The sequence below is a fragment of the Primulina huaijiensis genome, chromosome 5 (genome assembly GCF_012295235.1).
Source record: "Primulina huaijiensis isolate GDHJ02 chromosome 5, ASM1229523v2, whole genome shotgun sequence".
Taxonomy (NCBI): Eukaryota; Viridiplantae; Streptophyta; class Magnoliopsida; order Lamiales; family Gesneriaceae; genus Primulina; species Primulina huaijiensis.
In genome coordinates this window covers 3,976,815-3,991,495 of record NC_133310.1, presented here as the reverse complement: position 1 = coordinate 3,991,495, position 14,681 = coordinate 3,976,815, and the positions used below count along the sequence as shown (strand labels likewise).

At 33.7% G+C, this 14,681-nt stretch overlaps 1 protein-coding gene across 1 annotated transcript; it reads right to left on the bottom strand.

The window, feature by feature from the left end:
* Positions 1-10,024: 10,024 nt before the first annotated feature.
* Positions 10,025-14,108, bottom strand: LOC140976437 (NF-X1-type zinc finger protein NFXL1). Its single transcript, XM_073440589.1, has 2 exons — positions 13,909-14,108; positions 10,025-13,664 (listed from the first exon to the last, which is right to left on the bottom strand). The coding sequence occupies exon 2, from the start codon at positions 13,612-13,614 to the stop codon at positions 10,270-10,272; it is 3,345 nt and encodes a 1,114-aa protein (XP_073296690.1). The 5' UTR covers positions 13,615-13,664; positions 13,909-14,108; the 3' UTR covers positions 10,025-10,269.
* Between the last annotated feature and the right edge of the window lie 573 nt (positions 14,109-14,681).

The following is a 14,681-nucleotide window of genomic DNA, read 5'->3' as shown; positions in this document are numbered from 1 at the left end:
AAAAATTAATACTTTTTCATGAACCGATAGAATTAAAGATATCTCTCACAAGATTAATATGTGAGACGGTCTAAGAATTTTTTTTGAAAATTCTTTATTCGTAAAATATTAGGTAATTTATCTTTTTAAAAAATTGTACTCTTTATATTGTTTTGAAAAAATTCTTTATTTATTTAAATATTTTTTGGTTTATTTTTCAAAAAAAAATAAATAAATAAGTATATATGTGCATCAGTCCATTTATTTTTAATTTTATTTGTACTAGTAATATGCTTAATATAAAAAATAATGATAGTTGGAATATGCAAATTCTTGAATTTCTGTGCCTAAAATTCTTGAATTTATATTATTCTAATTTTTTTAAATATTTTATTTATTTAAATACACGTTGATTAGTTTTCAATAATAAAATAGAAGAAGTTGTCAATTTTTTTTGCAAATTAACGAATTTGAGGTCCAACTCCCATTTTGGTTACTTTATTTTAAAAATATTACACAATTTAACTTTTGAAATAATTTGTACTATTATATATATATAAATTGTAATGTCCGAGATTTTAGTACTGTAATAAGACATTGATTAATTGACAGAATTGAGATTTCATGAGCTAAAATAAGACGTGAAAGGAGAAGCCGGGAGTCAATGTATTATAAGCCAAGATGTTGGACAGAATATCTGGCGCCCGAGCGGTAGGAAAAGACCGCCCGAGCGCCAATGCATCACAAGATTTAAATTTGGACAGGAAGTCTGGCGCCCGAGCGGTAGTTTTTGACCGCCCGAGCGCCGATGTTGAACAAGAGGAATACTTGGACAGAAGGTTCGCCGCCCGAGCGGTAGTTTGTGACCGCCCGAGCGCCAATGTTCAATAAGGATATGTCTCGGACAGAACATCCCGCGCCCGAGCAATAGATTGCAACCGCCCGAGCGTCGACTGAAATGTGTGAAAATAAGCCACGTTTCTCTAGCATGCAACTTGTGATATATATATATATATATATATTTCATGCCTTCAGCAAGAATCAAAAAAGGAGAAAACGAGAAAGGGTCAGAAGAATGGTATGAAAAATTTTTACGCCTTTTATTTGAGGAAATTGAAGTTTACGAAAGATTCGGCCGTCAGAATTTCAATCCGATTTCAGTATCGTGTTTCTATCCACGAGAGCTTCAACTAGACGCAAGTTTTATTGAATTTTGATATGGTTTGAAATTATGGTATTATCAGAATCGGATAGGATTGATATATGATGTTCTTGAGATATTAGACATCGTAGAACCGAGAACAGATTGACGAACAGATTGGTTATACATTTGTTATGATTTTTCAGAGATGGAATTGAGATTATTCAGATTTATGAGATTGTGGATTATATTGGATATTGGCTATGATTTGTAATTAATATATATTGTTGTTTGAGTTGACGGGAATAGCAAGACTGTACCGTTATGCCGTCGATATTGAATTAGATTGAATATTGATCAGAACAGATTTGATTTGATTGGTGTATTGATATTATACTCCTCGATATTGTCATTGCCAGATTGAGTATTGACAGGTTTGAATTTGAGACTGCGACAGAGCTAGAAATCGGCGAAAGGAAGGTATAAATCAATGTTAACCGGGAGATTTACTTAAGTCAGATTGGACTTGAGTTTCTCTAAATCACATACTTGTATGTTATTGTTTCATACCTTTATATTGTTTGAATGAATATGCTTAGTCTATGGATTTGTAGAAAAGCAGATAATAGCAGATAGCTATTGGGTGAGAGTCGCTGACAGAGGTGCCAGATTATGACAGAGTGATCATTGGCCCATTGCACAATGTCAGAGTAGGCATTGGCGGATATGCCAAGTCTATGGCGGATATGCCAAGACAATGGATATTTGATTTATATTGATGTTGCTTAGGAATGGATCGATTCCTATCGCGGAAATTCGGTATATTATAATATCCAGGAACCGGGATCCCTAGATTAGAAATGAGTCGAGTCTGAGATGACGAGTCAAAGAGTTTTATCTGTATTCACTAATGTGTCATAAATTATTATTTATGTTTGGTGATACATGGTTTATGCTTTTGTATATGATTTTATGCATTGCATGTATATATTGTTTATACTGGGATTATTCTCACCGGAGTTATCCGGCTGTTGTCTTGTTTGTATGTGTGCACGACAACAGGTGGGACACGATCAGGGTCAAGAAGAGGATGAGAGAAAGGACAAGTTAGCGTGGTGATCCGGATCAGAAGTAGTTAGGTTTCAGCACTTGATATATAGTAGTTGAACCCTAGTTTCGTTTGTTGTATGCTGTACAACACTTGTACTTTTATACTGATGTGTATACAAGATTGATTCCATTACGTTCCGCATTTAAAAAAAAATTTAGACCCTGTTTATCTTTATTGGATTGAATTATTCTCAAAGAATGATTAAGAAATGAATTAGCGTCTCGGTCCCCACATAAATAAAATAATTTTTTTTAAAAAAAAATGAAAAGAACACAAATTCAAGAATTTTAAGTACGAAAATTAAAAATTTTGCATATTCCAACTATAATTATTAATTTTTTTATTAATCATATTAATTAAAAATAAGTGGATCGATACACATATGTACTTATTTCTTTATTTTTTTAAGAATTCAACCAATATATATTTAAATGAATAAAGAATTTTTTTAAAACAATATAAAGATTACAATTTTTTTAAATAATAATTACATAATATTTTATAAGTAAATATATTTGTGAAATTTTTTTTTACCATCATCATTTTAAGTTGGTCTATCTTTTCGAATTATTGAACTTGAACTTCATCTCTCATTTTTATATGAGATCTCAAGTTTATTTTATTAAATAAGATATGTGTTCAATTTCTTATTTAAAACAAATAATAATAATGAAAATAAATAAAATAAAAAAATATAGCATCCACTCAGGAAGCAACAATAATTGCAACGTCCTCTTCTATTAGTAGCGAACACTTCAATATTTTTGCAGCGTTCGTTATTGATGGTGACGTTTAGCTTTATTTCTGCAAAACCTCACCATTTACTTTTTTATTTTTTTTAAACACAATTTATTTTTAAAATTAATTTTTTTTAGAACAAAAACCCACGTAACTATTATTTTCCAACTGCGATTGCTTCTAGTTTTACAAGCTTCCTATATTTTTGAATAGTATTATAGTAAATACTTTTTTTTAAAACAAAATAGTCAATGCACTTGATAAATGTTGCTCGTAATAGGGGTTTATTTTTATTTATCAAATCATTTAAAACAAAAAGATATTAAATTTATCATCTTGAGCTTTGTCATAGCTAATATTATAAAAACCCCATCAGATTTATATTTATCTTATATTTTATGCTCTTAGGATCGAGTTAGAGTTTAGATGAGATGAATAAACTATTTTTTAAAAATTTATTTAAAAACTTGAGTTACAATAACTTGTTCTTGAAATATTCAAAAATGAACAGAACACAGTGAAATTAAATCGAGTTTGGTTCTAAAACCATACGGAAGAAATTCTAAATAATCCCTCTAAAAGCCGATTAAATATTTTTAAAATATTAAAAAAGTATGCAAGTTAAAATAATAATGATTTGGTCGAAACATTTTATCAAATATTTTGTATGCGATGTTTTGGTATTTGAAAGACAAATACTATGTTTCAACTATGACTACCGAAAACAGTAGCAAGAATAAGTAAATTTTATAAATAAATATACACGAATTTTTTTATGGATGTTTGTAGATTAAATACTCATGATACGTCACACATGCTTCCTCTTGGAAGGATTAACTAGAAGACTTTGATTTATACAACTTTTTGTACAAATCTATTTTAACTTAAGATTTATCCTTATCTAATCAAAACTCATAGCATACCCTCGATTTATATCTTTCAATTTATTATCTCTATATATCATATACCATTTATTATCTCATGTTACAAACCAAATTTTCCTTTTTTATGTGTGTGAGTTGCCCCTCCCATTTCTTTTATATTCCCTTTTTAAAATTTTTCCAATTTTAATTAATGTCCCTTCTAGGTGCATGTATTAAACTTGGCGTGCCTCGTGGGTAACTGACCTAAGGCTGATTCCACGTCAAACCACTCATTTAGTCATTTACGTCACCATTTCATTTTATCATTATTATGAATGAATTTAATAATTTTCTAATTCTAAATTAATGATAATAAATAATAAGGTTTTACAGAATAAAAATTAATATTAGAATAAATAAATGATGCTCTCTCATCTAATATAACTTCTTCTTTTTTTCGAGTTTGTATTTTCTGATTCAAGACTTTAAATTTATGATACATGCATGATACATTAACATCGACATGCATAATTATTTTTTTGCGACATATTCTCAAAAAAAGTAAGACAATGTTATGATATATTTGATATAGACTTCACAATGGAATATTGTAATAAGAAAATATTTTAGAATTTTATTTCACTTGGATTTAGTCGTCGCTAGCTATCGCTTGTGATCACGTCTCGGAAAAATAAGGTGTTCTATACTTTTTCTAACAAAATATATTTAAAATATGAAATCAAATGATATTAGAGGATTACATTTGTGTATTTTTCTTGTTTGATTTGATTATCAACCAACGAATTATAAATATATAAGAAATATTTCTATACATATATTAATAATAAACCAGACAAAAACTTGTGTAAGACGGTCTCACGTGTCGTATTTTGTGAGACGGATATCTTATTTGGGTCATCGATGAAAAGGTATCACTTTTTATGCTAAGAATATTACTTTTTATTGTGAATATCGATAGGGTTGATCCGTCTCACAGCTAAAGATTCGTAACCCCATATGACATACTCAATAAACCAATAATGCAAATAACTTATCAATGAAAAGGAACTATATATTGGGCGATCCAAGATTATCCCCGCCAAAAGATGATTGGAATTGGAATATTGATTTTGGACCACCACCATTCAATTTTAAATATTTTGAATTGAGATCAAGTTATCCTTTATATTTATTTGGTATAACGATAAGTCTTGATTGTACTATTGACATTAGAAGTAAATGCGATGTGTTTGTCATCTTCATCTTCATCTTCATATCCGAATTATATACCTGCCTTCATACCCAATCTCATTCTTGTTTCTTTTCTCGAATCTTAACCGGAACCCGCGGGGATCAAATCTACATCCCCGCTCCAAAAATAGTAATGACACGGCGGTCCACGAACCCGAACTTATTATTATTATAATTAATTTTAATAATATTAATATTATTAAAAGTAATTATAATTAATATTATTATATTAATAATAATATTATTAGTATCGAGATGAGTTCAGAGATATGAATGATATATCAATACTCGTCCTGAACAATTTCGGAGATTCAAAAAATTCTCGAACTCGAACCCAAAAATTATTCCCCAAACCCTTTCTGTTTAGGTTTTTCCCCGTGGGGTGCCGAACGCACGGAGAAAATTGTCATATCTAATTAGAAGTTACACATATGTTGCAAGTTGGTGCAATATTGAAATGATGATTATGAACGAGCAATATTTGCTTACGTTGGAAAAAGATCAGACCGGAACTATGAAAATATCATTTGATTGAATATGATTAAAGTTAAAATTATATATCTAACAAGTAACAACTGTATTTTTTGTAATAATTATGAAATCTCAACTGTTATTTTATAGTGTATGACTGAAATATTGCCGTTTTATCAAAACTATAGCTGGTGGTAAAAGTGTAACTCAAATATTTCAAACTGTACAACAACTCGAGCATCAAGTTTCGATTGTTCTACTCAATATGGACGATTATTGAACTCAATGGATAGACTCTTGTAGCATTAATACAAGGTTATAACCAATGTTTTCGAAATCGGAGCGATCTGTCCGACCGAGAACTGGTCACGAGTCTCGTCCGATTCGATCCGATCAAGAAAGTGCTAATAAATTGTTTGACTAGTTTTGAAATGGCTGGAACGTCAAAACCGCCCAAAACGATAATAACTGATCAAGAATCGGTTATTACTTTTTTAAAAAAATAATCAATTTATTTTTTTACTTTTTATATTTAAAATTTTATTTTATTTTTGTATATATATGATTATTTTTATTTTGAATTTTATTTAAAAAATTTATTTTAGTACTATTAAACCTTATTTTATATATATAAAATTTAGTATTGAATGTATCTTCAATACAAACTTTAATTCTTTTAATCGACCACCAAGTGCTATAGATATACATTCAATACTCGTCAGAATGACTCACATGATACCATCAACCGAGCCACATAAAAGCTACAATGTAAATTATTTTTTGATTTAGATTTTTTTTTTCAAATTATTTTGTAAAAAAGTAATTTAATCATTAAACGCTTGCAGCCTTTCAGAAAATTATAAAAATAGTTCAAAAAAAAAAAAGTTCATTGAAAATTTTGATCCTCTAAAATCAGAGTTCTAGTTGGCCAATTATTGTATATTTTTTTTTATTAAAAAAAAATGTTTACGGTCATTTTCTGACTTTCAAGTAATGTTTTATGTCGAGTAATTTTTTGCGTGAAACTATATATATATATAATTCAGAATTCTGCATATTTCATGTGTTATAATATAGTATATCGTGTGCATGATCTGAAGACAGTCTAACGGACACGACGAGCTCATATATAACTACTTGCAATGCAGATAATGAAAGGGAAGTCGGGCACTTGGAAAATTGGATCACGAATATCAGCTCTGTAACTCCCCAGGATTCGACATTCGACGTCACGTTCGATTGGGAAGAAGAAGAGTTTGGCAGTCCAGAGGCATTTCTCATCAACAACTCAGTTTTACCTAAAGACACTTACTCTAGAGCATGTACCTTGACACAGAACAATCCACTTTGTTTGCAACTCTTGGGTTTACCTATAAAAAGCACTCCCTGTTTTCTTCTCCAGTCAGGTACAAAAAAATTTATATATCTAAGCAAAATAGCTCATGGGTATGGATATATTTAAGTTTCATTTTTTTTATTTTATCGGGTTCTTTGCATTCACTTCCCCTATACTTAATCATGTGTTTGACACTTATCTTCCTTACATGTTATAATTTTTGTATTTGACACTTATTTTTCTTGCATGTTATAATTTTTGCACTTGATAAGAGATGTAACAGGCGAGTGAATGCAAAAGACCCTCTTGCAAGCACATGTTACCCATCATTTAATCGAGATCAATTTTACTTGATGTGTTTGTCCAGGAGCAATAATTGGCCTAACTAACATAGCGCGCATTTGTATATATAGTTTAAAAGATTTGAATGATATTGTTGTTTTAATATATAGTTTATGATATTGCGACAAACAGCCAATCTCACCGGTTATAATTACCAGCAGAGGAATCGCAGTGGAGGCTACAGATTCACCACACGGCATTCGTTTAATATTACTTGAAGACTATCCATATGCGGTCGATGAACTGGAAATCTGGTCAGCCATAGAAACATGGGTTGAGAATTACTGCAACTTGTGCTACGAATCAGACGAGGCTACGGAAAAAGACACCGAGTTACAATCATGGTGGAAGGAGGTGAGGGAAGAGGTCTACCATAAGTCGGCCTTTCTTTCATGCCCGAGCTATGAAGTCCCGAATACGATGAGCTGTGCTCCAACCCAGACAAGGCATTCCTAAGAACAGTCACTGTTATTTGATAAGAAATCAGGCCCGTGTTTGCTTTATTTGTGCAAAAATATATATATACATATAGATAACAGTTTTTTTAGAAATATCTGCGCAATCGTGTGTAAAGTCAAATGGGGAGAGTGTCCAACCAAACTACGGCGGCACCACCATCTTCTTCACAGATCAAACACTTCAGCCACCCCACGACCTCCATCCAATCCCATATCCCATCCAACTACCTATAAACTCAAATCCAGCGGGACGATGTGCACATGCCCGATCTGCAAATTTCTTCTCCATCGATCATGTTGTTAAATGTTATTTTTGATTGTCTTAATTTTTTAGTTACTTTGATAAAAAAAATTTAAATATTAATTTGAAAATTTAGGTGATAACGTGATAACTGAATAAAATATTTTGTTTGATATATCTTTTGATTGATTAACATATTATGAAAATATAGAAAGATATATTTTGATTAATATGAAAATATATGATGTAAAATTTGAAAAAATAATATCTATGAATAAGTGTCTAGAGTGTTCATTCAATTCGAAGATTGTCTAGTATGATTGTTAGGTTAATCATGAATGAGTGATAGTAGTATTGGGATATATGATCTCGGGAGAAATTCTCGTGCGTCAAACCACTGATATTGTGTTACTTGATCTGGTTGACTAGGTGAGCCATAAAAGAGTAACGTCAGATCTTAACAGATAATATTGTATTCGCTAAGGGTAGAGCTGGTGGTAGGAAAAAAGTGAGTGATCTCTAACATATATTAGACTGCACCAGCAGATAAACACGCACATTCCCGGATTCATGAGCATAACAGTCCGACCCATTAGCACCCAAATAAGTGTATTATGCACTGTCACGAGTATAAGAGATAAAATTGCGTTTTGATTAATAACTATATCAATTGATCCTAAAAATTGATATCAGATTGATGTCATTAGTTGAAGTGTCCCATGGGTTTGAGTAAGAATTTATCGTTCTTATAATATTAAAAAAGTTCGAATTTTATTTTATTTTTCAAATATTTTTATGGTAAAGCTATGAAACAATTTTAGATGAATTAATTAGTTAGGCAATTCGAAGAAATTTATGAAGACTCATAAGCATAAATTTCAGTTAAAATCATTTCATACCATGGGTTTGAATAATAATTTATCGTTCTTATAATGTTAATAAACAGTTATTAGTATTATCAATATTATATTTTTATCATTGTATTATTAATAATTTTTTTTAATTAAATACTTTAATGATTATTGTTCTATTCGTTACTAATATAAAATTATTATTCTCGTATAAATAATATTAATATTTATTATTATTGTTATTAGTATTCTATTATTACTATAATTATTATTACTATTTTATTTATTTATCTATTATTTAATATTAATATTTATTATATTATTTTTGAAAATCATTAATATTGTTTTATTAATTACTGTTGTTGTCATTGTTACTATTAATGTTGTTATAGTCATTTAAAAATTCAAAAGTTTAAATAAAATATTTTAGCAATTTAAAATGTTTGAAAAGATGATATGATAATGATAAGAGAATACACAAAATTAATAAAATAGATTTTTATAATATTTTTTATTACGAAATAAAAAAACTAATAATTTTATAGGGATGTTTTTGTTATTTGACAACAAAATTAATAATATACTGTGTATTTGAGATTTGACAATCACCTCTCCTCTGAAAAAACTAAAATATCAAATTCATTAAGAAAGCCCACTTTTAAATTATGAGAACCTGATCATGGTTCCATTAAAACTGAAACCCGAATTAAATTTTATTTTTGAATTCTGATTCGAAAATTAAAAAGGGATTTTTGGTCAATTTCGATCTTACAAATAAAAAACCAAAATCAGAATTGAAATAAGTGGAACTGTTGCAGAATTATGAGTTCATCTTAAAATTCTAGAATCCCCGAGTAAACATTGGCAAGTTATATAAAAAATTACTCGATTTATCTATAAACTAAAATTTTGGATTTTATTTTTGCTTTTGAATTAGAAAAAAAGACAGTTTTACTATTTCATAATTTAGTAACAAAATAATTGTAGCTTAGCTAGTTTGCTGAAATTGGGAGCTGCGTTGCTATTATTTTTCTTGAATACTAAGATTTATTATATCAAATTTCTATTAAAATCACTTCAAGCGCGAAGTTTTAAGAAATAATTTGTCGTATTTATGAAGAATAAATAAATAAATTCAATTAATCATACTAAAAGTAATATCTTGAGTGTATTTTCTATTACAATTTAATGATTGATAAAGGTGAGGGATTGACGAACAATTTGGCTGGCCGATAGAAGATAATAAATAGGGGAGAAAATTTCATTTTCATAGAAGCCAAGCCAGAACAAGGTAGGCTGAGCTAGAGTCCGAGAAAATATACCTAAAAACCATATCCAACCCCCCTTCAAAGAAAAGGAATTGCAAAACAAAATACAGCGGAAGAAGCCACTCAATGGCGCATGTCCTCCCAAGCATCCACACTCAAATCAAAATATAACACCAATACTCCTAATCAAAATTTGTATTTGATAGCTTTTTTTTTTAATTATTCACATGCTTTCTCCCAATCGTCCACCACATCACCTGATTGGTCGTCGCTCGCCCCTTCTTGCAGTGTTGAAGGGTTCATGCAAATAACCTCTGGTTTAGATTCAGTAGCTGAAGGACTTTCTGGCTGTTTCGACATATGCTCAAGCTTAACTGAATCATTAGATGATTTCGAGGTGCTTCCCGAATCTAAAACACTCCATCTGTTGCTAGAAGCCATGCCGGGAGCTTCTTTCCCACTCGATGAAGGCAACTTGGAATCAGCAATATTTGCAGACCACTCCTCAGCACCCCAAGAACTCTCCTTCCAGTCAGGTTCCTGCAGTACTGCCTTCTTCCATGGGTTCCCTTTCACCACAGTGACGGTACCGTCCTTGGCTGCTGCGGCAGATCCCCATGCGTTGGTGCTGGAAGTGATTGGAGTAGCACTGCCGTTTTGAGGAACAACAATAGCACCATAATACACAGACCCCTGGTCCAGTCTCCTCATAGCAGTCGCAGCTCGGGCAGGATCACCAAATACGGCCAAGGCATTCTTATCATTCAGCCAGACTAATTCACATTCCCCTCCGAACCTTAGAACCAGGGCACTAATATCTGCTTCCCTGGGCAAATCAAATAAAGCAACAACAAGCCTGGGATCCATGTCCACTAGAGAGTCAAAAACGGGGGGTTGAATTAGGTTGCTAAGATTGGAACCTTTAACACCGAGTATGCGAGCTGGGGCTTTAGACCTGGGTGTTACATGAACGACAACAAATCTTTTTGGCTCCCAACCAGCAGCATTCACAGATAGCTTCCACCTTTCTGCAATCAGTCTCACAGCATCTCTCTTCTCCTTTGACATTATGCAGAACACATGAACTTTAAGTGCATTGAGCCCCCCTCTACCCCTTCCAAGGACAAGATATTTGCACCTCTCTTCCACAGATAAGGCCCATTTAGAGTCACGCCTGAGAAGGTCTGAAAGCACTTCAGACACTGATGAGTTCTCGCCAAAGTGAAGTGCAGTCAAGTTAGAAGAATTAGCATCAAAAGCATCAGCGAGAACCTTTTTGCGCTCCATTTTTGCACATTCATCATCACACATAAGCTTCCTCTGACCAAGTGGAATTCTCTCGCCATTACCTGCTGCAGGTTGGAGAGGAGCTGTCAACTTCTGGATTGTAGAAGCTTCAAAAACAGTATCAGCATTGTTTCCAGAACTGCTGCCCCCATTATCACATGGAACTGCTGCGGTGATTCGGCCACAAGAACAAGTAATTGTAATAGAAAACTCACATCTCACGTCAGGACATGCAGTTGAAGGGTGACAAAGGGCAGTACAAGTATGCCTGCAATCTCTCCTTGGTGCACCACATGTCTGCCCACAAGATACTCGCAAACCAGTAGTTGATCCAGTGGAAGAATCACATGGCGATGGATGACAATTCCTAGAGCACGCATGTAAGCCACATTGTCTGGTCTTTCCACATAACTTGTTGCACCTAATATCCTTTGATCCACAAGGAATGTTCCGGAGAACCACATGCCCACCAACACACTCCTTTGCGACAGGAACTGAGCAAGGTGGGCAATCCCCAAAATGGCAGCTATGTGAAGAAGGATGACCACAGGGCTGAGGAACTGAGCAAGGGTACTGACATGAAGGGAGAGGCGTACCACATGGGAGAGGAGGAGGAATTGAAGTTCTGCCGCAAGCACAAGACAAGTCAGTAAAAATAGTCTCCAGGCAGGGAGGGCAATGACCACTGTGACATAGTGACATGCACGAATGCTGCCCACACCTTAGCTTCTTCTCACATGGCATGGAGCACAAATGAGGATCCCAATCAACCATGGGAGAGCTGTTAGAATTAGAAAGAGGACAACACCGCTCGCTGCACCGATGCCTTCCACAGTTTTTCTTCAGGCCACAAGGTTTATCGCATGTATAACTGTCTATCCCTGAAACAGTCTTGTAGCACTCCACAGTCCGAGAAGTTGAACCACAACGACACTTTTGGGTAACAAGTACAGGACATGGCGGACAAGCCCCACGATGGCATGTATCCTGACAGTGATGTAATCCACAAGGGAGAATCTTTCCACAAACCTGGGAACAAGTAGGGATAGGATCCAGACAACTCTCCCTATCCTCTTTTAAGCCTGTCTTACCACAGCAGCATGCCTTTATTCTATCAGGCAGCAACTCACATTCCCCACATAATCCTGGATGGCAATTTTCGATGCAACCATGATTGCCACAATTAAGTGTCTTCTCACAAGTAAAACCACAAGAGAATACACCATCTTCAACCTTGACTTCTCCCTTAACAATCATATCTCCACAGTGAACAATCTCAATGTTTTTCTTGCAAAAACAAGATGCATTAACAAGAACCTGGCAAGGATCACAAGGACCCACATGGCATACCCTTTCACAATAATGCCGCCCGCAATCAAGAAGCTTGCCACATGTTTGTCCACAGGTGAGAACAGACTTCCGATCAGAGCATCTTGTTGTAATCACTTTCTTCCCACAAGGACACCTACGTGGTGGAGCAAAAGCCTTGCAAGGGGTACAAGGACCAGGATGGCATTGTAAAACACAAACATGAGGACAAAGATCCTCTTTACTCATGCCAATATCAGGACCATCCTTTTCCAATAATTTTCCACATTGCTCGCCACAAGAATGCGGGGTCAAATATAAATCTGAAGGGGGGTCTGGTCTCTTCCCGCAAAAGCAGACATATCGAATGTCCTTAGAAGACACGAGCTGAACAGATTGACATCCAGGACAACGCCAATTCAAACCCTGATTCTTTTCAGCCAGTAAATCTACAGAAGTAGGTGCTCTAGCCCATTTTTTAATACAATTCAGGTGAAAAATTGAGTAGCAGCTGGAGCAGGACCATATTGCGGCAGACCTTCTAACCATGTCATAACAAATCATGCATTCAACAGATCCCTTCAAAAGCTTATCCTGAATTTCCTGCAAGAGTTGAGGAATGTTCATGTCCTTCACCATCTTAGCCTTCTCTTTGCCGCTATCTATCCCCCGATCCTTCTCCTTCTCTTTGTGTTGATTAATAAACCGATCACCGTTTCCTCTTGGCCCGAAATGGTTCCTATTCCGGTTGGTGACAACAGGTCGAACCAACCTATTGACTGAACCCACACCGTTCCCATTTCCATCATCGGTCTGGGTTGAAGTCTCAACTGTAGCTAATGGACTTACTGTTGTCGTGGTGGCTGCAGAACCTCGCAGGACCCACTCACGACGGTTATTCTGGAAATGATTGTTTCTAGGTCGTCGATAACTGTTTTCCCTTCCGCTCGTTTGATCAGAAAAGCTCATAACTCGATCCAGAGATCCGAAATCGTAATCTGCTGTCTCCGTACTAGAATCTGAGAGAAACAAATTAACACGAGGTTCAGCAACCAAAAAATAAAAAAAATCGGCATGGAAATCATCAATCCCAACCAAACATCGTACAGAATGAAAACAGAAACCCTAAATTTTCAAATATACGGACACTACACCGACTAATTCTCAGAAATCGTCCAAAAATCAGCAATAGCAGTAAAAAAAAGTAAAAAAAAAAAAGAAAAAGAAAAAAGGAAAGACAAACAAGATAGAAATGGTAGAGACCTGAAGAGCGCCAAAGAAACTGAAATCGATCCTGAATCTCCAGAAATTATACACTGATTTATGAAAATCTGAATTTGTGGGTGGAGCGGTGTGAGAGGATCAGGGGGATGAGATATTTAAACAACAGGGGAACGTGCCGCCCAAACAATGGCAGCAAAGAGGGAAAGAGAGAGGAAGACGGTGTGCGACCTGAGGCCCTAACAGAACACACTGACATATTTTATACATGACAAAAAAAATCGTGTGAGACTTTTGGATCGTATTTTGTGAGACGAATTTTTTATTTTTTCTATAAAATATACCTTTCATATTTTTCACTTTTGATTTCATTTTATAGGAGAAAATGCCCTTTTTCCTTATTCGAGATAAAAAAAAGTGTAAAAATATGTATGCATTTGCGATAATGTTTAAAACTAGAATTGATTATTGAAATGATTGAAAATTATCAGCTATACTAAGTATATATACTGAATTATAAATTATATAAAACATATGAATAACATCTATTGAAACGATATTTCAGCCATTTCTGAATTGATGATGGTGATTGGAATTTCCAAATACCGCAATAGCTCAACAATTATTTTCTGTGAACATAACAACATTCATCATTCTCCATCTCCAAGATTTTTATAGTTGTTCTTGGTACAAAGAAAGAATCCTTATTTTTTTTAATTGGTCGGATCTCGAACCCGATACCTCATCTTTGGTACGGGAATAAAGAAGCCTTTTTTGTTTCAAAACATATGAATAAACCATACTGTATGTACATA